The sequence below is a fragment of the Tasmannia lanceolata genome, unplaced genomic scaffold, assembly GCF_043159265.1.
Source record: "Tasmannia lanceolata isolate RefF3 unplaced genomic scaffold, GAP_Taslan_0.1 ptg000006l, whole genome shotgun sequence".
Lineage (NCBI taxonomy): Eukaryota > Viridiplantae > Streptophyta > Magnoliopsida > Canellales > Winteraceae > Tasmannia > Tasmannia lanceolata.
This window is the reverse complement of record NW_027518683.1, coordinates 37,932,991-37,957,042: the sequence shown is the minus strand read 5'-3', so window position 1 is coordinate 37,957,042 and position 24,052 is coordinate 37,932,991. Positions and strand designations below refer to the sequence as shown.

Sequence of the window (24,052 nt, the reverse complement as noted above, 5' to 3'; positions counted from 1 at the left end):
AGATTCCAATATCCGCGTATCAAAACAGCCCCGTAGTATTTTACATTCCTGAAAAGTTTTCGGAGTGAACCTTGTTCAAATCCTGATCCCCAATGAAATCTCAAATAAAACAAATCCTCTTGCGAATCTTCTCTCCATTGGTCTTGTATCTATCACTTTTTTCCTTTTGATTTGTCCTATAATTATGGTTCTATTACCATCATTTTATGATAGTCAATGTAACTGGCTTTCTTAGGAATGGCCTTGGAATTGAGTTTCTCATGCATAATCTTCTATCCACACAACTTGCACACAACTTTTTCATATGCATAATCTTCCATCCAGCCACTTGCACAAATTTTTTTCTTTTTGTCTTCTGACGTTCTCAAAGTCATCCATCTTGTAAGCCCTTTAGAAGAGCCTGACCAAATATCAATGACTACAATGAGCAGGCCCGACTATCCCCTAATTAGCTAATGCAAAATTAGACTGGAAAATGTTCTTTTACGGTTGAGACCTTCCAGATGAAATATTCAGTTGGTTAGAGTTTGACTTCACCCCAAATAGAACCAAGGAAGCAGGAACCTTACCCTGCATCGGGGAATCGCGATTGTCCCGAACCCGATTCCGAATCGGGAATCTCGGTGCTTCCCCAAAAAGTGGGAATCGTGTTTACCATAATGGGAATCCCGCTTCCCGAACAATGGGAATCGCGCTTCTCCAAAATGGGAATCGCGCTTCCCGAATATGGGAACACGCTTCCCCGTCGCTTCCCATCGTTTTAATTTTATGGGAATCAGAAAAATGGGAAACACGCTTCCTTGTCGTGCTTCCCCGGCGATTCCTCAGTACTTCCCTTGACCCAAATGGAACATGTACGGTACTATGCCAAATAGAACATGTTCGTTACTGGATGACTTTTCTATTGTACTATAACAGGATGGTAAATGTCATCTTAAATTTCATGGTGATGTCTGTACCATTAATTGTAACGAGCCGGCTTTCATTTCCTGAGGTCGGTAGGAAAAACCACATAATTTTTTTCTTAAAACACCAATTCAACATAAGCGGAAGCGATATAATAAAAATTAAATCCAATTAAAGCACTACTTTAACTGTTTATCTCATCAATAAAATAACCTTGTTCCCTAAACAATGAAAGTAAAATAACTCAAACCATACGAATTAAAAACCAATTAAACTAAAGTCTTTAAACCGAATGGATAAAAAGAAATTAAATTCCTCTAATGATGACTCTCGGTCATGACATCTATGTCATTCCGAACTCTCGACACCGACTCTTCCCATCCCGCATTGGTTTCATCAAATGTTCTCGTTAGCGAAGGCTCCTTCTTCAACACCTGCATTTCCTGTAATGTAGGTGGGTTAGAGCAAAGTAAAGGCAACACCCAAAATAATAAAAATGAGTAACATGAACTTTACCACAATAATTCTCTACCATAATGGAATAATAAAGGAACATGAAACTTTGGCATTTTTCTTATGATTCAACAACAAAATAATTAACAATGGAATTAAAAATGCAAATGCATGGCTCACAATGAGAACATTCTCTCATTTTCCCCCAATGATCATGCAGCAATCCCCATCGATTCTCTTCTCATATACAACGGTGGCGTTTTAGCCTGACCGGTGATCATTGACCATCAAGGACCCTCCGTTCCCTAATGGAACGTGATCCACTTTAAGATTTCTATCGGTTCACCGCAAGGGTTCCTCCCAAATGCATCGCCCACTAGCTGTCGTACGCTCTCGGATTGGTCCGCTTTTGGCTTTTCGCCGAAAGTTAGATCCAAGGGTTCTCCTTAGTCCTCCCTCCCATTATTCCCAAATCCTAAGTATGTCATGCAATTACTTTTTAACAAAACTTTTCTTTTACCACCATACTAAATATTCAATCCTTGCATTTATTTCACGAATTGTTATCCAATTTCAGGCATCATTCTATTGTAACTTATATATCATGTCAACATTAAATATATCTAATTACACATGATCAATTATACATTCCATCATTATGAGAACTAGAGTAACAAAATCACATTATCTTCATAATCATTATTAAGCGAGTAAACCGATACTTGCCTTGATTCTTTGTCTTCAAGAATTAGAGATCTCTAAGCGAGAGGCCGAAGGTATTCAACCTGACAATAACATTCCCATATAACGTCATGAAATTTTTCCTAACATTCAGTGTTCACCCTAGTTAATTTAGCACTTTTGTTCTTTTCGGATTCTACTATTTATTGTTTTAATAGCCTCTTTTGGAGAGTCCTTTGACCTCATAACCATAAATCCTACTTACTAATCCGATCTTTTTGAAACTATGATTAAAATAATTTTTTAACTCCTTTTGGTCCTGATTTTAATGAAAATCAGCCATATAAGGCTTATATGTTATTTATATATACTATATCTTCTATGAAAAACAATAAACATGTATTGTATAGCTAGTATATAAAAGAACTTACATATATTACCCACAAAAACACTCATATATGCTGATTTTCTTGAAAATCAGCCCTTTAAAGTATAGTGATATTATAATTATATCCCAAACTTCATAAAAGACAACATATACATGCTATATAATATATATATGTGATAGAATCTTCACAAAACAGTCCATAAACTTACTGTTTTTGTGCTGATTTTTATATATATTCACCCTTCAAAGCATATACAATATACTTACGTATTATACCCTTCATGAAAAACAACTTATATAATTTTTATAATAATTATTTGATAAAATCTTTGTAAAACAACCACTATTGTGTGCTGATTTTTTATTAAAAACAGTGACAATCTCCTAGAAAATCACACGTATGTGTTTAAGCATCCAAAAATCATTCCTACTATACTCTAGATTACTCTAAGTAGGGTTTTTCATAAGGAAAATACAATACATATAGATTTAGAACATAGTATCTTGAAAAGAAAATTTAAAACAAGTTTCTTTATTAAAAAAAAAACAATAAATCAAGAAAACATAAATGCAACACCTCTTTTTACCCAAATTCGAGTTCCAAAAAGAACAATATACACTTATTCGAATGAAAAATAAGAAATAATTTATTCGGGCACTTACTTGAAGAGAAAAATCAATTTGAACCAACGTCCCAAACTTTCCTTCTCCTTTTCTTCCCTTTCTTCTTTTCCTCCTTTATTTTATTTTATTTTTCTTTTCCTCTCCTGGCCGTACACCTCTCTCTCTCTCTTTATTTTTTTTAAACGTATGAATTTTTTTGGAGAAAGGGAGGGGCGTCCCACAATATATAGTGTGTGAGAGTGTTTTCCCAAATTTGGTCGAAAACTCTCCCAAATCAATTCCTTATTTGTTTCTAGCTCAATTCTTTCCTAATTGATTTCTAATTGCATAAATCCACTGTGAATAGAAAGTTTATACATATAAAGTCTTTATTTTAGGTTTGACAATGGGTCCACACGCCAAATTAAGAGAATGTGGGGAGGCAAAAATGTGCGCACGCCCCTTATGGGAAGTCGTGCACGACCAATATTTTGTGGAGATTTGTAAATCTCGTTAGGGCCCGTTTGGATACCTCATGGATTTGTATTTTTTGGATACAAAACACATCAATCATCTTCATGATCATGTTTTAAGAGAGAGATTAAGAGAGGGAGGGAGCGAGGGAGGGATTTCTCGTTGCTGCCGGAGCAACGTCGAGGAGCAGCAATGGTGAAGGAAGTTGCCACAAATATTGATTTCCAAATAATGTCTCGCGGAACAGATTTGAAAATCGGAATTTTTTTCACTGTTGTAGCTGATTTGGAAATCTAAGGATATGATCTAGTTCAAAATATCAACTAAATCCAAATCTAAATCTTGTTTGTATCCAAACGTGGCCTTAATTTTAGTATGATCCATATTTTTCTCCTATATTTCCTCCTATATTCTTTCTTCCTATATGAATTAGATATGTTTCTAATCTATGTTTTTCTTTTTATGAATATCTATCTATCTATCTATCTATCTATCTATCTATCTCTCTCTCTCTCTCTCTCTATATATATATATATATATATAAATATATATATATATATATATATATATATATATATATATATATATAATATTATATAGCTGATTTTGAGGGCCCACAACAGACGCCCAAGGGGGAAAGAATCGATGGCCGTACCGACTCCAATTTGGAGTGGGCGGCAAATTTTTAGGAGAGGGGGATATGACCAAATTTTTAGGGGTTTGGGAGTCGGTTAAGATTTTGGGAAAATATGGGAATGTGCTCAAATTTTAGGGATTGGGAAATACGGCACAAATTTTGGGGAGAAATAGGGGTACGGCTTTATTTTAGGAAATTGGGAGTCGGTTGAAATTTTTTGGAAATATGGAAATACGGCACAAATTTTAGGGGTTGGGAATGCGGCCAAAAATCTGAAGGCCTCTAAGACAAAACTTTAATTTCTCCTTTTACTTTTGCAATGCCCCAAAATACCCTTAAATTAATACTTAAAGTAATATAATAACTAAGGTTATTTAGTCTCACACATTTTATTAAAAATTAGGTGCAATTGACCACATTTTAAATTACTAAAACCTAATAAAAGTTTCGGTTGTTACATAAATTTTACCATAAAGCTTTCCTCCAATCGCTAATTCCTCATTATTGGTCTTGGTGAAAAGGAATGCTTTCCATCTATAGGAATTCTAACATATTCTGGTCTACAGTTTGTAAATGTCACAATCAGTGAGTGCTCGACGGGGAAAGGGAAGTTATGCTACTATCTCATGCATTGATAATGTCAAATTGTGGTATGAAATTACTATTTTTAGTCTGTATCTCGCATCAGTGGCATCCTTGTAGGAACTATTGATGATAATTGTTCCTTTCTACCACTGGGTCTGCTTTTAGTTCCTGTTCCTGTTAAAGAAGTAATGTTTTCTTTCACTAAAGTAGCTTCTCAGTTTGTTTTCTGTGGAACTCTTGCATTGGGTTATATTTTGATTTTTGTTCCAACTTCTGAGTTTCTTTCTTGTCTGTGGAACTCTTGCATTGAGTTATGTTTCTCTCTGTCTCTTCATGTGGGATATTGGTTTGATATTATTTTTAGGTGAAGCCTGCTATTAAAGATGAGCCTGATGCAAAGCCTTTAAAGTTAATGGGGGGAAGTATTCAATTTGACAATGTCCACTTCGGGTATATACCAATCTTTCTTCTGGAAGTTTATTAAATAAGTGGGGTTGAGCCTGTAGCTCAATGGTTGAGGCTTTCTATATCAACGTTGAGGTCACAGGTTCGATCCCAGCCTACCTACCATAATAAAGTTTATTAAATAAGTGCTTCATTTTTTCAAATCCCTTGTTCTAAATTTATAGTACGTAGAGAGCTGTTTATTGTGAGATATTTATGTAGTTACGTTTCCGAGATTCTTTCTAATGTCTTCCATTGGTTTAAGTAATCTTGTGATATGTTGAGCAGATTATAACAATGTAAATTAATCTTATGATATGTTGAGCAGATTATAAATTACCCCTTTTCCTTATCGGGATCAGGACTAACAAGAATGGTTGGGATAACAAACATCCATCTCGTTTTGCACAATGGAAAGAGCTATGGGTTTATCCCTCCATCAAATCAAATTAGCCAATGGTGTCATTATTTAGTTCAGAAAATCCCTTCGTCTCTAAGTGGTTGTGTGTGGCATGCATGAATTTTGAATACACCATTACTGATAGAGGTTGGTAGGAATGTCTCTAACCGTATAATTTTATGTTCAATTAAACTACTACGAATCCACTAAAAGTCCTGAACTCGATATAGAATTGAACAATCACACAAATAATCGAATAAATATTCACAAACAATGCTAGAGAGAGAGAGAGAGAGAGAGAGAGAGAGAGAGAGAGAGAGAGAACAATGGGTTTATTCAAAACATGATCAACATATGTAAAACCCAAAATTCAGAACTTGAAACTATTTATTGACCTCCTAAATAGTATATCAAAGCTTATAGTTCCAAAACATCTTAAAACTCTGCTGTAATCCTAACCATTGGTATAGGGTCAATTTCATCCATTAGATTAACCTAAATAAAGCCTAACATATATTTTAGATCAGCCGAAAGTAAAAAAGAGAAATGTGTTTTGGATGTTGGTGTCCTAAAAAGATTTCACACTCTCTCTACATATAGCCCACCAAAACTTTCTGTAAAAAAGTCCCTAAAAATATTTATAAATTATTATAACTATGTTGGACAATTTTTCTCAAGGAACATATGCATGCGGGGCTCACGATGGATGTTAGCATGACTTTCTGTACATGTCTAGTGCAGCCCATAAACTATTTACAAAATGATTTCTGGCATCAAACCATAGACATCTCAGTTGTTAATGTCATTGCATCACTATAGATGATTGTTGTTAATGTCATTGCATCACTATTGATAATTGTTCTTTTCACATCTTGTTTATCAATACTAACATTTTGTTAAAATTAATTTTTGGCTTAAAAGTGATTATTTTTCTTCCATCTTGGGGAAATCCTTTTTTTTTGGGGCCCTCTATTTCTATTTGTAACCTGAATCGTACCTTTAATATAAGAATACAAAGGTGAACTATGGAAGAAGAACCGCCCTTTGACTTGTACCCTCCAAACAGATCTCCTGGATTTGTCTGGTTCCAATAGTTTTTTGCTGAAAGGCCATCACACCATCATTCTGATGAAAATATGGGTATGTTTGAAGGACTGAAAGTGTTGAAATATATGTCTTCTCCATAGATGTCTTTTATTGTTATGTTTTTTCACAATCCAATTATGAGACAAGAAAAGTTTCTCACATTTTCGGTTATTTATGGAACTCCTTGAATTCTTCAAACCTTAGTACATTTTCTCTCTATAGACTATTGGCAGAAATACAATTCCTTCTTTTCTTACTAAGGATTCTTGGAAAAATTATTCTTCGAATTCTTTCCTTTTCCTTGAATTCTTTAAATCTTTGTAAATTTTTGCTTGACTATTGGTCGAAATACAATTCCGCCTTTTCTTCGTAAAGTATGCTTAAAAACATTATTCGTCGAATTCTTTCCAATTTCTTAAGTTACTTACCAATAAAAGGTAGATTGTTGAGTTCTTTCAAAGATGTAGAATAAAAAGTGGTTAGGAAAATGAGTTTATAAAGAATCTTATTATTCTAGTCTTCCAAATATGCGCAACAACGCATGCCATTAGGTGTTCGATGTTGTTAAACCATTACGGATGGTTGTTTGATTAAGTTATGGTAAATTTTGGCCCAAATATTTCGCTTTCGGCTGCTACCGAAACAAAATCTACTTGGATTCAGAAAAATACCAGATTGTGCCCGAAATTTTCGGATTTTGTTAATATTTCAGTTGAAATATGCTAAACATGTTACTTTTTAGATAAAAGGCAATGTTTCTGTCGGAATATGACATTTCAACAGAAACCCTTACAAAAATAAACTCCACTTGCAAAAAAGAGAAGAACGGGATTCCTTTAAGATATTTCTAGAGAAACGACAAAAATAAAACAAATCCCAATTGTGAAGAATCTTACCTGGATTTCTGCTGTGATTTCGTACAGAAATGTTTTAATCATTTTACAAGATTTTGGTCAAAATTTCGTACTGAAACTGAAATGTTTCCATTTCGCTAATGATCGAAACCAAAACCGAGACCAAAATTTAAAACATTTCCATTATAAGGTAGATTGTTGTGTTCTTTAAGAGGATTGTAAAACCATTTTGGATATTTTTACAACACGTCATTAGGAGTTCGATGTTATTAAACCATTATGGATGGTTGTTTGATTAAGTTATGGTTTCTATGTGTTTATTTTTGCACCATTAAAAAATCAACTGGTGCATATCGAAGAGCTGGTGGGGAAGAAATAGGAGGGGATGTGGGTCAAAAGAGCCCTTGGAAACAACACTGGAATGCTCGAGGAGATGAAAGAGACATGATAGGAATGAAAGGACAGGATGATAAGCGGGAGCAAGTGTTTTTTTTTGCTTGCTTTAGCATTTCATAAAGTTTCATATTAAATTTTCATCATTTGTATATGGTTTCATGCATATTCATGATTTTAAAGGATTTCTGCCAAAATTTTTAATCAAAACAGACACGTTTCCTTTTTCGTGGTGATCGAAACTTGTACCGAAATCGAAACATGAAACATTGCCGACTATGTTCACAAACAGAGAGTTGGGACTTGGGAGTGTGCTTTCTTAGAGCTATGTAGGAGTTTATAACAACCTACTTGAAAGCACAAAGAAAGACAAGGATGGGGGCAATTGTATGGTTCGGATTTTTTTATGGAGTTGACAATATAGGTGATCGACCCTCAATTAAGGCAGCTGACTTTCCAGACGAGTGGTCACCCTAGTGAAGGGCAATCGCCTTGTCGGATTGTCGATTAGACATTTTGGGGCATCGACCATCACAGAATATGGAATATTTTATTTGATCAAATATATAGGAGCTTGGATAGCACTATGTCAATCTGACAGGAAATGGTGGGAGTAGAAGCCAGACCTTGGACGAGAATGAAGAGTAGAAGAAACTAGAGATTGGATTGCATGTCTAAAAGGAGAAGAGACGACGGTTTGGAAGATTGGCGCTGCTGCAGATGTGCTTTCCGCAATTTCCAGAAACACTCGGGAGTGTTTCAAATGCAGAAAAATATCGCCCAGAGCAGATTTCAACTTTCCGATGATGGAGGTAGAGGAATTAGGTAACATTATCGCGGGTTCGATTATAGATGAAGGTGAGATGCTCGGAGCAGGTCTGGTTCAAGTTGGCCCTGATGGGGTCAGAGGCAGCGGACTCATGGAACTTATGGCGATCGACAAAGTAGATCATAGCCTTTGGGGAAAGATTCGAAATGGCTGGTCCGGCTACCTTCCATCCCTTGAATCATGGTTGCGATTGAGATGCGGTTCCAAGGCCCCTCTGGAGATTTATAGAAAGTCATATGCCATCAATGGGTATGGGGTTCAATAGATTTCATTCAATAAAAGAATAAGCAATGTGAGACCCAGTGATGTAGGCTGAGGACTTCTTCTATTTCTCTCCTCAGCCTACATCACCCAGGTTATAGTCTAAGGTTACCAAAGATCGCACATTTTCAAAGGGGTGAGGAAGTTATAATCAAAAGGCACTTTATCGTATGGTAAATCATCACACTAATGTAGTACGAAACTACTTACCTCTATGACGAAAAGGTCTTCCTTGATTTTGCCTTAAGAGTCAATTACCTAACATAAACAGATCGTATTCATCAATTAAGGGCCCTAATAAGTGGGCCAAAACAAATAATCAGAAGTCCAAAGTCCCCAAATAATTCACAAAGTTCGACGGGTTCGGGCGCCCGACCAAGGTCTTCTGGCGTCCAAACACCTTCGGAAGCCACTTCGGACTTCCGAACACCCCTTTCGGAAGCCTCTTCGGACGTCTCTGAGAACTTCCGAAGGAAAATCAAACTCCTGGGTTTCGGGTTCACATGCGTTCGGGCGCTCGAATCGGGTGTGCAACCCCCTTCGGACGTCCGAAAACACCATAGCTTTGTAGGATCGCAACTTATTTGCTTGACCTCCGATTTCGCAAGAGCGGATCCGGTGGACTCCTTACAATGAGAGAAATCCGCCCAACCTGGTTAATTGCCAAAAAATACACCTCACGAAGATCGGAGAATTTAAACTAAAGTCTAGGTCAAATTACCAAGGTCATGGTTTCTAAGACCGCAACAATCTGATCTTGGGTTTGTTGGGGATTTGAGAACGGAACAGACCCCAAAGAATCCAAGATCAGTCAGAGAGTTCTTTTTCTAAGACATAATTCTTGTTTTAGGGTTTCTAAAGACATAACGATCATCCAAGAACATAGTTCTTACCTTTATCCGCATTCTTCGATCCCAAAACTTAGTTTCCTTCTCCTCCCACACAAAAATCCTTTCTTGGGGCTGTGGAAAACGTGTTTAGGGTTTAGTAAAACTCCCTAAACTCCCAAAAGTTATATTTATAGGCTTTCTTAAAGAAGCCCTAATCCAATATACTTCTCATGGACAAAAACGCCCCTCACTTAGAGGGGGCGAATTTTGTAAGGGAGGGAATTTTTGGGTATTTACACCCTCTCATTTCCTAGTATGCTAAGTCAGTTGTGGAAGCAAATGATCTTGTAGATGGTTGTAGATCCGAGCCTGGTTCAGAATTGTTGAGTTGAGAGTCCGCTGCAAAATTCCTAAGTGTGGGATGAGTGATATTGTGAAGGTTATCGCACCATTGGCATCCCAACCGGAGGCAGATCTGACTGAGTTATTTGTGAATCACTCTATTTCGGCTAGCAAAGTTTTGGGCCTATCGTTTGTAGGACAGAAGGTCTCAGACAATTTTTCCATCGGGCTGAGTTAAGGGATTTCCAGGGGGGACCATTCATATCAAGCCAACATCGATGCATCAATGAAGATGATGCGGGAATTTTCAAGGCTTAGATCCGTAATTAACTAGGAAGGGTCGGCACAAAAAGGTCAGTCACCTATTGGCCATTCTGGTATCAGATTGGGCAGTGGCAGGGGTAGGGGCTCTCAAATCCGTGGTCATCAATGAAGATCTCGTCGTGGAATGTGAATGGACTACGTTCCTTGGAAAAGAAATTTCAGGTGAAAGATGTAATTAAATGTTCGGAGCTGGATATTGTGTGTATTTAGGAAACCAAGTTATCTCAGATAAGTAGGATGGAGATTAGAAGTTTGGTTTTTCCCGGAAATCTGGAATTTGTGGCAAAGGGAGTGATTGGAGAGGCAGGGGGTATCTTAGTAGTTTGGAATGCAGTTATGGTTGAATTAATAGACTTTTGGATTGGCAGATTCTCGGTATATGTTAACCTTAAGAAAATTAGTTATAATTCAAGTTGGTCTTTTACCGGGGTTTATGGCCCGGTGTCTCGGGAGGAAAAGGATCTTTTCTGGGAAGAACTCTGGGAGATCAGCAGGAAATGGCGTCATCCGTGGTGTTTTGGTGGGGACTTTAATGAAATTAGATCTTTGGAGGAGAGATTGGGATGTAGTAAGTTGAGCGATCATATGTTCGCCTTTACAAATTTCGTAGCAAACCATGAGTTGATAGATCTGCCCATGTTGGGTCCCCAATTCCCTTGGTCCAGGGGTACCAGTTGCTGCATGATTGACAGATTTTAGGTTTGCCCTAGATTGTTGGAAGCTTTTCCGGACTTAATACCGAAAAGCCTTAGATCATTCGGTGTCCGATCGCTGCCCATTTTTTTATCTGAGGTTGGAATCCTGGGGGCCTACCCCTTTTAGATTCGAGATTTCCTGGTTGGAATGCCCTAAAATGAAGGAAACTATGGGTGAATGGTGGAATAATGCTAATACCATTAAAAATGGTGGAATATTGCTAAAGTTGATGGCCCGGCTGATGTGGTGATTGGCTCAAAGCTTCGCCTTTTGAAAAGCAAACTCAAGACTTGGAATTATAACAGAACCAGAGATTTAAACGAAAGAAAGCAGTGGCTACTATCTTAAATAAAGGAAGTTAACTTGGCTTTAGAAAGAGGTGAAGTTAGACTTGAGAAGTTGGAAGAGTTAGGGTGATGGAAAGAGGAGCATAAGAGAATTCTTCTTTAGGTAGAAATTTCTTGGAGGCAGAAAGCTAGGGTGAGAGGGTGAGATGGCTGAAGGAAGGATATAAAAACACGGCATACTTTCATGGTATTGCTAGTGCTAGAAGACAGATAAACCGAATTGAAACCTTAAAGGTGAATGGTGTGCTTTCGAACAACAAGGATGAAATTTCAGAAGAGATTGTCAACTTCTATCATCATTTTTTTTGCTCGGAGAATTTTCTTCGCCCGCCCAGATGGAGTGGAATTTAATAGGCTTGGAGAAGATGGAGTGGAATTTAATACGCTTGGAGAACTGGTAAAAAGGAACCTCGAGCTTCCTTTCTCTGAAGAGGAAATTGAGAGGGGGGTCTTCTCTTTAAGGAAAGATAGAGCTCCTGGCCCTGACAGCTTTTGTCTGGCATTCTTCCAAAGGTGTTGGGAATATGTGAGAGAAGACATATTTCGCTTCTTCAAGGAGTTTTATGATGGCTTGTCTATAGATCGTGGTGCAGGGGCAACATTCATTCCCCTGATACCCAAGGTGAAAGGTGCATCTTTTGTTTCAGACTTCTGTCCCATTAGTTTGGTAGGGTGCTTGCATAAGATCCTTGCAAAGGTTCTAGCCGAACGTCTGAAAAAAGTTCTACCATAATATCATGAAGTCAGAAAGCATTTGTTAGAGAGAGCATTTGTTGAAAAAGGTAAAAATCTTGGTTTAATAGAAGGTGTTATGATTGGGGAGGCAGGAGTAGAAGTATCTCAACTCCAGTTTGCAAATTATACGCTCTTATTCAGCTCTCCTGAAGTGTTAAAAGTATCAAATTTGAAAGCTATACTGCAGTACTACAAATCTATTACGTAGCAAAGAACTAACTTTCATAAATCTAGAGCCTTTGGTATCATTTGGAGGGGACTACAATTCAAGGGTTGGCAGGCATTATAGGGTGCAAAGTTGATACCTTTCCCACTTCGTACCTTGGGTTGCCGCTTTGGTTTGAAAGAGCTAAAAAAATGTGTTGGGACCATGTGGTGCAAAAAATTGGAAAATAAGTTGGATACTTGGAAGAGAAATCTAGTCTCGGGGGGGGGGGGGGGGGGGGGGGGGGGTGGGGTGTGGAATCACTCTGATTAAAGCAGTGCTACCTAACATCCCGATTTACCAGATGTTGGTTTTCAAACGTCCTGTCAGTATTGCAAAAACGATTGAACAGATTCAAAGACAGTTTCTCTGGTAAGGAACAGTGGGATATTTTGTTGATTAAATGGGAAGAAGTAGGTAAACTTATCAAAGGTGGAGGCCTCGGAATCAGAAGGATTAAGGAGTCTAACATTGCCCTATTGGGCAAATGGTTGTGGAGATTTGGAAATGAGGAGTCTCTACTATAGGTTAGTCATTGAAGTCTAATATGGTTCTCTCCCATGTCACTGGGCATCCTCCGACAATTTTAGAAGTCAGGGTGGAACAATTTGGAGGGATATTATGAAATTAAGCCATCTGTTTGTATCTGGGATTATATTCAAGGTTTACTCTGGTGAGAGAATTCGGATTTAGTCTGACATATGGTGTTGTGATAGATCTCTTAGAGTGATGTTTCCGGATTTGTATGTAATCGAAGTGCACAAGGAAAGCTTTGTCATTGATAATATGGAGAGAAGTAATGGAAGAGTATTTTGGAAGCCCCAATTCAGAAGGAATTTCTTCGATCGAGAGCTTGCATCCATTGGTCGAATGTTGGAGTTACTGGAAGGGGGTTACATTAAACATGATAGGAAAGACAAACGGGTTTTGATCTGGAGCACAACTGGGGCTTTCTCTATAAAGTCATTTTATCATTGCCTAGTGACTAGCCCGACTACTTCCAAGGTTGCTAGAGTGTGGGCAATTCAAGCCCCACCTACCATGTGCACTTTTGGATGGGCAACATTTTAGAAGGAGGATACAAACAGTGGATTTCCTGCGTAGAAGGAAGATTCTCATCATTCACTGTACGCTATGTTTTGAGGTTGAGGAATCGGTGGATCATCTTCTCATTCATTGTATAGTGGCTAGCGAACTTTGGGTAAAGTTCTATGCAGATTTGGCATTACTTGGGTATTCCTTGATAATCTAATGGGCGTCCTATTAGGATGGTCTACGTCATCTTGGAAGAGAAAAGGTAATATTTTATGGAATGTATGTTTCTTAGCCACAGTTTGGGTGATATGGAAGGAAAGAAACGCTAGAACTTTTAAAGGTATCTCCAAAAGCCCATCTTATATGTTCATCAAAATGATTGCAGTGGCAATACCATGGGTTAAATCTCTTCCTCACTTTCAATTTGTTTCTGCCTATGATCTTTTGGAAAAGTGGGGTGAAGTATGTGATTGTGAGGAAATCAAGTAAAAAATTGCTCCAACCTGGATTCCCCTTGCGCATGGCCTTCTGAAACTTAACTTTGATGGTTCTAGTATTGGGAATCCAGGTCCTGTTGGAATTGGGGGCGTTCTACGAAATGAAGGGGGGGGGGGATTATTTGGGCTTTTGCTGGTCCCATAGAGAAGCGGATGCTACAGAATCTGAGGTGCGAGCAGTGCACCAAGTTTTGAAGATCTTAGTGAGGAATAGCCTCGAGAACGTGGTAGTAGGAGACTCACTGAATGTGTTTCTTTGGCTTAAGGGCATTCAGAAATCGCCTTGGCGATTTGACTATCTTTTTTATGAGATTTACTGGTTGAGATTGGCCCCTAGTGGTTTTCCAAGATGTCCGTCGTATTGCCTATGACGTAGCGGATAGCCTTGCTAGATTGGGAGTCTCCAAGGAATCGTTGGTGCTTTTTGACTCTCTTCCGCCTTGATAATCTACTCCGTTGTATTTTTTTATATATTTTTTTTGGTTTCTTCTATCTTTGTACTGACAATCTCGGTCTCTTTTAGGAGCTTGGATAGGATATTGCATGAATATGTGCAGTGGAATAAGATACTGACGGTCAGATCATGATATTCCAGAATATATGTAGTAAAAAAGGTTAGCATGCCGCCAAATTGGGTGGTTGCCCCAACGGCCCCATCCAGCAGTCGGCCAGCCTTGTTAAAGGACGGTCACCTTATTGGCATTCGAAGTTGATTGAAAACTATTGATTTTCAAAGAATTTTCAGATCTAACGGAGGGGATTGATCATGTTACTCTTTTCATGGATTTTATAACTCAAAAAATAAAAATAAAAAATCAATCGTTTTATGTGATGTGTTCATGTTACTCTATTCATGGACTTTGCAAGTAAAAAAACCATCTTTATCTGTAATGTGTGCATGCCTTAACGTGGGATGCATCCTAGGTTTTGTCTTTAGGTTAGGAACATGCACATTGATTGGGATTCCCTTGGTTGGATTCCCTTGATATATCTCTTAGAAGCTCCTTTTGTGAGGAGGGATTCCAATTAAACGGGACATGAAGGTCCATTTGACATGCACTCGCAAATGAGTAATAGCTAAAGGTTAATAGCATTCCTCAAGTGATAAGCCACTCCCTTTATCCATACCAGGCCACATGGTAATACCAATAGGCAATATTTTTTGGGCTGATATCCATGTGTGCAATGTAATGCAAATCCACCCAAGGTGGCTAGCAAAATAAATGTTCATGTTTGGTGCATATGTGAAATTAGATGCGTCTGAGGCCTTTCGAAAGCGATCTTTATTTTGTTGTTATACAATTGAACTAATTATCATCCATGAAATGAAAGAATGTTACAATTCAGCATCACAACAAGAACAAAATATCTAACATGATAACATAGAGTAGCAACTTTACAAATAAGCTATGTAGCAGTTCAAAGCGTAATAAGCAAACTATGCATATGAGGGTTGGAATTAAAGATACTAATTATAACATTAAAGCCTCTATTTTCTTTTCAAATTAGAGGGTTCCGAGTAGAGTCACCACATAGCGATCCTTGCCTAAATCTCGCAACTTTATATTGGAAATTGTTGGAGTTGCCACTTAGCTTAAGAATATAGGACCTCAGTTATGACTCTGTAAAGCCAATCATACGTCAACGAGATTGGGTATGTTCTTTGGTTACGGGATTGGAAGGGCTTAGGTATCAATCCCGCACGACTGACGTATGTCTCTACTTCGAAATCATGGATTTTTTATTACATTTAACATGCTTAATTCACAAGCCTTCTGTTGTATAATCTAACACATGATATTAATGGATTTAATAATGCTATGGGTGCTTACTGACGACCAAGGAATACATGACAAAGGGAATGAAACAAAATTAGAAGAATGCATGTAGATATGGGACTAAGTGCTCACTGCTTGGACACTCATCCAGCCTGGAGGGCAATTACCCCTTTACTTGGGTGGCTGCCTACGTTGCATAGGTTCCAGTAGATGTCAGAATCTGACACGGGTACTGAGTGTCGGATTCGGCTAACCTCAATAAAAAAGGATTTATGGATTCCCAAATATATTTTAACCAATTACAATTTATTTCTTTATATGATAATTGTAAGCCGAATGGCTATCGATCACTCATGTTTTGATTGAACCCAAACCCATATTGATTGATCATGGCAAGTTGCTTGTATATGAGTTGAATAGGTTCTATTCATAAGAAACCAACCAAGACATCGAAGCAAGATATCGTGGTTATTTCAAGTAATCTATGGAACTACAGTGAACACAAATTGAAGATCCAAGACTGATTGATTGAAGCCAACAAGAAGAATGAAGAATCAAGCAACCCAAAGAGTAGCCGCTCTCATGAAAGATTACGTTGTATGCCATCTCTTGGTTGATTGTGTTTTTGGCACTTAGGGAGTCCTAAAATTAACATTAGACATCTATAGGAATCACACTCCCTTTAGTCATTTCAAGTCCGTTGTAAATTTCCTCAGAAATCACAAGTTAAAGTATCCAGAGGAATTACGGACGTCCGGGATATTGACGGACGTCCGTCTGCACCTCAGAAAAATAACCGAGGAAAATGCGATCGTCCGAAAAATTGGCGGACGTCCGTCTGAACTTTGATTTTTCAAATCTGGATAACTGAGGGATTTCAAATCTGAACTCTGATGTGGTTTCTTATGCTCGTGTGTCATCCTCTTACAGTTCATTGTCATCTGTGTCTTCAGTCTCTATTCCTCACTCTGTTGTCGAAGCTTTGGCTAATCCAGGTTGGCGAGCAGCTATGGATGCATAGATGGGTGCTCTGAAGGAGAATCACACATGGCAGTTGGTCCCTATTCCACTAAGGTATCAGGTGGTTGGCTGTAAGTGGGTATTCACAGTGAAATATCTACCAGATGGGACAGTAGAAAGACTGAAGGCTTGATTGGTTGCCAAGGGGTATACACAGACATATGGCATTGATTACACGGATACATTCTCCAGTGGCTAAGATTCCTTGCATCAGAGTTTTGATATCTCATGCAGTCAACAGGTCGTGGCCTCTTTACCAGTTAGATGTCAAGAATACCTTCTTGCATGGTGATCTGCTAGAACAGGTATGTATGGAGCAACCTCCTGGGTTCGTTGCTCAGGGGAGATGAAAGATGATGTCTGCCAGTTACAAAAGGCAATATATGGTCTTAAGCAATCCCCTCGTGCTTGGTTTGGAAGATTCAGTGAGGCAGTAGTACAATTTGGAATGAAACAGCGTGAAGTGGACCACTCAGTGTTTAGCTCTCAGGGCAAAGATGGGAGGATTTTCCTGATTGTTTATGTGGATGATATCATAATTACAGGGAATGACAATGTAGGTATACAAAGGCTGAAGGACTGTCTTCAGAAGGAATTTTGCACCAAGGATCTTGGTCATCTGAAATACTTTCTAGGGATATAGGTAGCATATTCACGTGGAGGGCTATCAAAGTATGCACTGAATATATTGGAAGAAACTGGTCTTCTGGGAGCAAAGCCTGTTGAAACTCCCATGGATCCAAACGTCAAGCTTTCACCTAATCAAGGGGATTTACTACAGGATCCAGGCGGATACAGACGTTTAGTTGGGAGGTTGATTTATCTTACTATTACACGTCCGGATATCGCTTATGCAGTGGGCTTGGTTAGTCAGTATATGAGTGCTCCACAGACATCTCATTGGTCGGCAGTTATTCACATAGTGAAATATCTAAAGAAAGCTCCTGGTAAAGGACTTCTCTTCAGAAAACATAATCACATGAGGATCTAGAGATATTCAGATGCAGACTGGGCAGGATCTCCTGTAGATAGGAGGTCCGCGAATGGCTACTGTACCTTTGTTGGAGGTAACCTAGTGTCTTGGAAAAGCAAGAAACAGGAAGTTGTATAATGGTCAAGTGCAGAAGCTGAGTACAGAGCCATGGCCTATACCAGCTGTGAGTTGATCTGGTTGCGGTCATTCATGTCAGATGTTGGGCTGCCCTACTCATCCCTACGTCTCTTTATTGTGACAACAAGTCCGCCATCCATATAGCCATGAATCCAGTCTTTCACGAGCGGACAACACATATAGAGGTGGATTGTCACTTTATTCGTCATCAAATTCAAAAAGGAGAGATATGCACAGTGTTTACAAGGTCGAATGATCAAGTCGCGGACATGTTTACAAAACCATTGAGTAGAGCTCGATTGAGCGATTTATGTAACAAGCTGGGAATGTATGTGTGCGCCCCTCTATAGGGGCAGTTACGCCATTGATCATGTTACACACACACACACACACATATGAGGAAAAGGATTGTACGCTCGAGTGTACCAAGCTTATGGTACGCTCGAGTGCCCAATCACATGTGGGCCCACTTTGTTAGGATGATCCAAAGCATTCATTTGAAAGGCCCTTAAATAGATGGGATGTGTACCAAAAGTCAGCTCCATTGGATCATCCTAACCCATCTATTTGTGGAGGTCAAAATGGACAGACACTGTTTGTCCACAAATCTGCCCATTTTTGCCCTTGACTTTTGGAGGGGTTAGGATGATTCAATGGAGCTGATTTTTGGTACACACCCTATCTATGATAGGGCCTTGCAAATGAATGCTTTGGATCACCACAAAAAATGTGGGACCCATGTGATTGGGCACTCAAGCGTACCATAAGCTTGGTACGCTCGAGCGTACAATCCTTTTCCTGATATATATATATATATATATATGAGGAAAAGGAGTGTGCGGTTGACCGCACCTAAGCTTTGGTGCGGTCGAGGGCTTAAACACATGGGTCCCACACTTTTTGTGGTGATCAAAACCATTCATTTGCAAGGCCCCATCATATATAGGGTGTGTACAAAAAATCAGCTCCATTGGATCATCCTAACCCCTCCAAAAGTTGAGGGCAAAAATGGGCAGATTTGTGGCAAACGGTGTCTGTCCATTTTGCCCTCCATTTTTGGATGGGTTAGGATGATCCTATGGAGCTGATTTTTTGCACACACCCTATCTATGATGGGGCCTTGCAAATGAATGCTTTGGACCATCCTAACAATGTGGGCCCACATGAGTTTTGGGCCCTCAACCGCACCAAAGCTTGGTGCGGTCGAGCGCACAATCATTTTCCTCTATATATATATATGGTGCGTATGAGAATAATCTCATAGCATCACTCGTTCTCTCCCCTCCTCTCTCTCTCTCTCTCACATATTGTCCAATGTAAGTCTGAGTTTCAGCAATTTCCTTAGCTCAATTTTTGTTAGGATGAGGTCCTTTTTTAATGAATTAGTTTACAAATAGGAGGAATTGCTTATAGAGAAAAAAAAAAAAACACTTCATGTGAATTATGAGCTATGGAAGAATGAAAAATGGTAAGGGGAAGCTTCCCCACTCTGCATTCTGTTTCCAACGTTTATGAAAACGTGAATTTGTTCTATTTTCATTGTATATTTTTATACTAAAACTACGGTCGTAGATCTTGTATTGTCTTTTATGACAGATTCATTTGGTTTTAAGTGTTTACATATTGCTGCTTAAATTATCTCACGTTGGTGACAGTAGCATAGCGAACATCTTGTGACTTTCTGGACTGCAAATGTGGGGATGCTTGTTTTCATTTCTTATTCGGATTTGTCATGCTTTTCATTCCCATTTATGGATTATGCCATAGTTTTTTTCTTGGTCAACAGAAGTTTCTTCCTTTCTCTTTTTTCAGATACGTAACAGAGCGAAAGATTATTGATGGAATATCTTTTGGTGTATCAGCAGGGAGTAGTGTGGCTATTGTTGGAACCAGTGGTAGTGGTAAGTCTTGTGAGGTCTTGAAAAAAAAAAAAAATTTCTTCACATGGTAGCCCATAAACTGTCTATAATTATGAGATTTTCTCTTTTGTTTGGTCCTTGATCACTATCTATACCTATCATTTCGTTTAAAGTTATATGAAACTGAACCATTAAAAAAAAACAAAAGTTATATGAAATTGATTAACAACTAGAAGTACTAGACAGTTAGGTTCAAGTGGACAGAGATGTTCCATTCTACACATGTTAAGATCAAAATCTGATTTTATTGTTTTCTTGGAATTCAATGTGCATGGGGATAGGAAGATCATAGATGTAGGGTCAGATGAATGTTGTCAGTAAATGCTAAAAAGGATAGGTAGGAATGAGGATTCGTGGTGGATTGGAGATAGGAGGGGTGAGGAATTTGTGTATGTAAAGTTTGAAAAATATAATGGGCTGCCCATATGGGACAGCCTTCCCAAAACTGCCGATGTATTTCTGCCATGTGTCCCGTTTGCGTTGCTTTAATGAGCAACTGGCTGAAATTTCTCAAAGCAGCTTTGGTCATTAAAGTAACTGGGACTCATGGCTAAAAACCAATGGTCCTCCTATGGTTGCGTCCTAGTTTTGCTTCCCCCTAGGTGGAGGATGCAGAGGTCTGACTGGAATCAGATAGAGAGTTGAACAGCGTATGTACCGGTTAAAAAGTATCATGTAGGGCAATCAGAGATAAACATTATCCTTATCTTTTTGCTGTTTTGCCTGTAGCAAGTAGTGAAACAGAAGAATGTAGTATTATTTCAGTTGGAAATATAATCGTCAAATGTGTGTCTAGTTTTGGAAAGTTCTAATTTTTCGATTCTTCCTAAAATATATTGTACCATCAAATACTTGTCCAAAAGAAAATTGCATATACATTAACATGGAGGGTAATTAATCTAGATAGTGGTTCCATGTTTTTTTTTTTTTGAATGATAGAGGCCTCGGGTGAGGGACCGAACGCAACGACTCAACCGCTGCTATGGGGGCACGCTTCGCTCACTAAAACCTCTTCCTTCCGTGCTTGCGTGTGAGCGTTCGATCGTAGTGCGAGGGAGGCTTCCGACCGAGTCTATGTTACAATAATGAATTAGGGTTCTGCGCAGCCACATTTTTCTGATCCACAGTTTCATGCATCTTGCCCCGTCCAAACAAATTTAGATTACCGTTTACTCATTTGTAGGTCAAGAAGTTAGGTCTATCACAATTAGTTTCAGGGTATTCAAGCTCTGGTTCATCGAAATATTTTATTTCCATCACATGATGCTTTCCTTATCCGAGTAGTTCTCTGAAGCTTTTCCTCCATTTGGATTTGATGCTCCATCATAGTTCAGCAGTGCCATTAATGTATTCATCATGTCTTATGTGTGCAGGTAAGTCAACCATTCTTAGATTGCTCTATAGATTTTTTGACCCCGACTCTGGAACTGTAAGAATAAAAAACTTTCTCTCTTTCTATTATTGTTTTCTAATTCTGTTCTTTTAGTGTTCATAGTGTAATCTTTGTATTTATGTGGTATTTATTAATAAAGTTTCTCTCTTTCTATAATTGTTTTCTAATTCTGTTCTTTTAGTGTTCATAGTGTAATCTTTGTATTTATGTGGTTTTTTTTGTTTTGAAATGGCTGTATTTCTGTGGTATTTATTAATAAAGGTTTGATTTTCTAATTCTGTTCTTTTAGTGTTCATATTGTAATCTTTGTATTTATGTGGTATTTATTAATAAAGTTTTGATTTTCTTAAAAAAATATTCCAATAGTATAATTTTAATTGCATCTAGTGCTATTCGTTTTGTGTCAGTCTCATTCATTTCTTCTTTTATAAAATATGATAGAATTTGGACTGTCCAATTAAAAAGCATAGCCCAGAACTAATCAATGTTTTAATTGTATAAAGAGGATGGTATTTTCCAATAGTATGGTTTTAATGTATCTTGTCTATATATATTTGCAAGTTATTCTCGTTCTTTTTTTTTCTTTTGTAAGATATGGTAAAATTTGGAGTCTGGGCAATTATGAACTCTACATGCTCTATCAGCATTTTGCTTATCTAGTGTTTGAAGTCCTGCATGCTTGAAGAGCAGGTATAAATTAGGCAATTAAAGTGTTTTTTTTTCTTTTTGAATAGTTAGTCGAAGAATCAAAGATGAAAGGTACTGCAGCTCTGTAACAAGGTGGAGTCTCCAACCAGCTTATGAACCGACATTTTCCACTTTGTCAAGTTACGGTATTGGCCTCTATAAATATACACTGGCTCAACTTGTAATGTAGAGTAGCGATGCGGATGTTTTGATACCAAATAATGCACATTGTCTGTAGCGGAAGCTTTTAATACGAATGTGTTAATGGAGGGTAGAGGAAGAAAATAGCTATGAAAGCCTTGGAGAAAGGGCAGTTGGAATGGTTGAAAGCATACTTGGATTTGTTCGAAATGAGTGTGGTCGTATTGAAAAGGACATCTCCAACAGCTTAAGCTTTTGCAGTAATCGGTTGATTCATGTGGTATCAGAGCAAAAGGTCCTGGGTTCAAACCTCCTTGACATTAGAAATCGACATGGAATGGCCAACCCAGAAGAGGGGCCACATATGCCACGAGTAGGCCAACCCTAAAAACTGGGGCCACAAATGAGGGGGAATGTTAAAGTATAAAAGATTAAATAATGTCATCTCTAATAGCTTACGCTTTTGGAGTAATTGGTTGCTTCACAAAGGTGAAAACTAGTTACAATGAGTTTTTGGGATGTTATTTGAAGAAATGGTTAAGGGAAATCAAGAATGATGGTTGGCCGTTAAAGGAAAGCTAGATGGGTGGTTTCAAGAATTGGTAATCGGCCAAGGCGTATATGATTTGAAGGTTAAAGAACCTATGTTCTTGGGGGGATTTTGGTTAAGTGAAATCAAGATTCTATGGATTTCAGTTAGGGATGCCAGGTTAAGGGATGGATGAAGAAGGGCGAAAAGTGGCTGGTTGCATGGGGTTCTTCGTTAACGAAGGGTTTCTTGAATGCTCAATTAAACAAGAGAACAAAGGCTCTTTGGGTTGCTAGTTACAGGAGATTTAAGCAGTTTGGGATAGGGATTAAGGGACTGGTCTTGAGTGAAAAATCTGCAGCTGGGAGGCTTGGTTGAGGGCAAGGAAAGGGTTTTGCGGCAACAACAAGGGGCTGTGGATAGCTAAATTTTAGGTGGTTTATGGGATGAGAACAAAAGGTGGCAGTACTGTGATGTGACGGTTATAGATGATGGTTGATTAAATCGGTTTGGAGTGGCTGCGGTTTTGCGAAAGGCTTGCCGAGACTCATGTTAGAACTTTGGGTTGTGATAGAAGGTGTTTGGCTGAAACATGATGGAGGATGTCAAATCTGCAGGTGGTTAGGCTAGGTGTCTGGCTGGTTTACTCAGGGCTGAGAGTGCATGAAATATTTGCGGTTCACTGGATTGAGTGATTGCAGGTAAAGGGAAAGAGTGGCATCATGTGGACAAAGTATAGATTGCTTGCGTGCTTAGAAGCACAAAGCAGGGGTGGGAGCGAGGGCGGGGAAGCGTGGGGGGCTAGAAGAGTCTTAAGGTTGAGAGCATCATGGGAACATTTATGTAATATTTTCTTTATCTGTTTTTCAAAATTCAAGTTGATAAAAAAATGGTTATATCTAACCATCTTCACACACACACGTGCCACGCACGCACTTCAAAATTTAAACCATCTTCACACGCGCGCGCACGCACTTCAAAAATTTAGTGCCCCAAAAGTGGTAATTTCTACAAACACACAGACATATATATATATATATATATATATATATATATATATATATATATATATGAGAAAAGGGTTTTTGCACTCGAGCGCAGATAAGCTTATCTGCACTCTAGCGCAGAAACAGGAGGGGCATTGGGGGCGTGATCCAAACCATTCATTTGGAAGGCCCCATCATGGATGGGGGGTCTACCAAAAATATCTGCGCTCGAGCACAGAAACAGGGGGGCATTGGGCGTAGGTTAATTAAGGTGGAAGGTAGTTACATTGGGATTCTTCTTGGGTTGTTATTTCAAGAAGTGGTTAAGGGAAATCAAGAATGACGGTTGGCCGTTAAAGAAAAGAATGATTGGAGATATCAAGAATTGGTAATCAGCTAAGAATTTTATGATTTGAGAGCTTAAAGAATCTAAGTTCTTGGAGGGAATTCAGTTAAGGGAAATCAAGATTCAATGGATTCGGT

General features: G+C 38.5%; 1 protein-coding gene across 1 annotated transcript in view; it reads left to right on the top strand.

Moving 5' to 3' along the window:
* The window catches only part of ABCB25 (ABC transporter of the mitochondrion 3), a 102,321-nt gene that overhangs the window by 56,639 nt on the left and 21,630 nt on the right, over positions 1–24,052 (top strand). Inside the window, exons 12-14 of the mRNA XM_077383118.1 lie at positions 5,092–5,177; positions 19,727–19,815; positions 21,207–21,262. Of these exons, the coding sequence (XP_077239233.1) occupies positions 5,092–5,177; positions 19,727–19,815; positions 21,207–21,262 (231 nt within the window). The remainder of the gene's footprint in view (positions 1–5,091; positions 5,178–19,726; positions 19,816–21,206; positions 21,263–24,052) is intronic.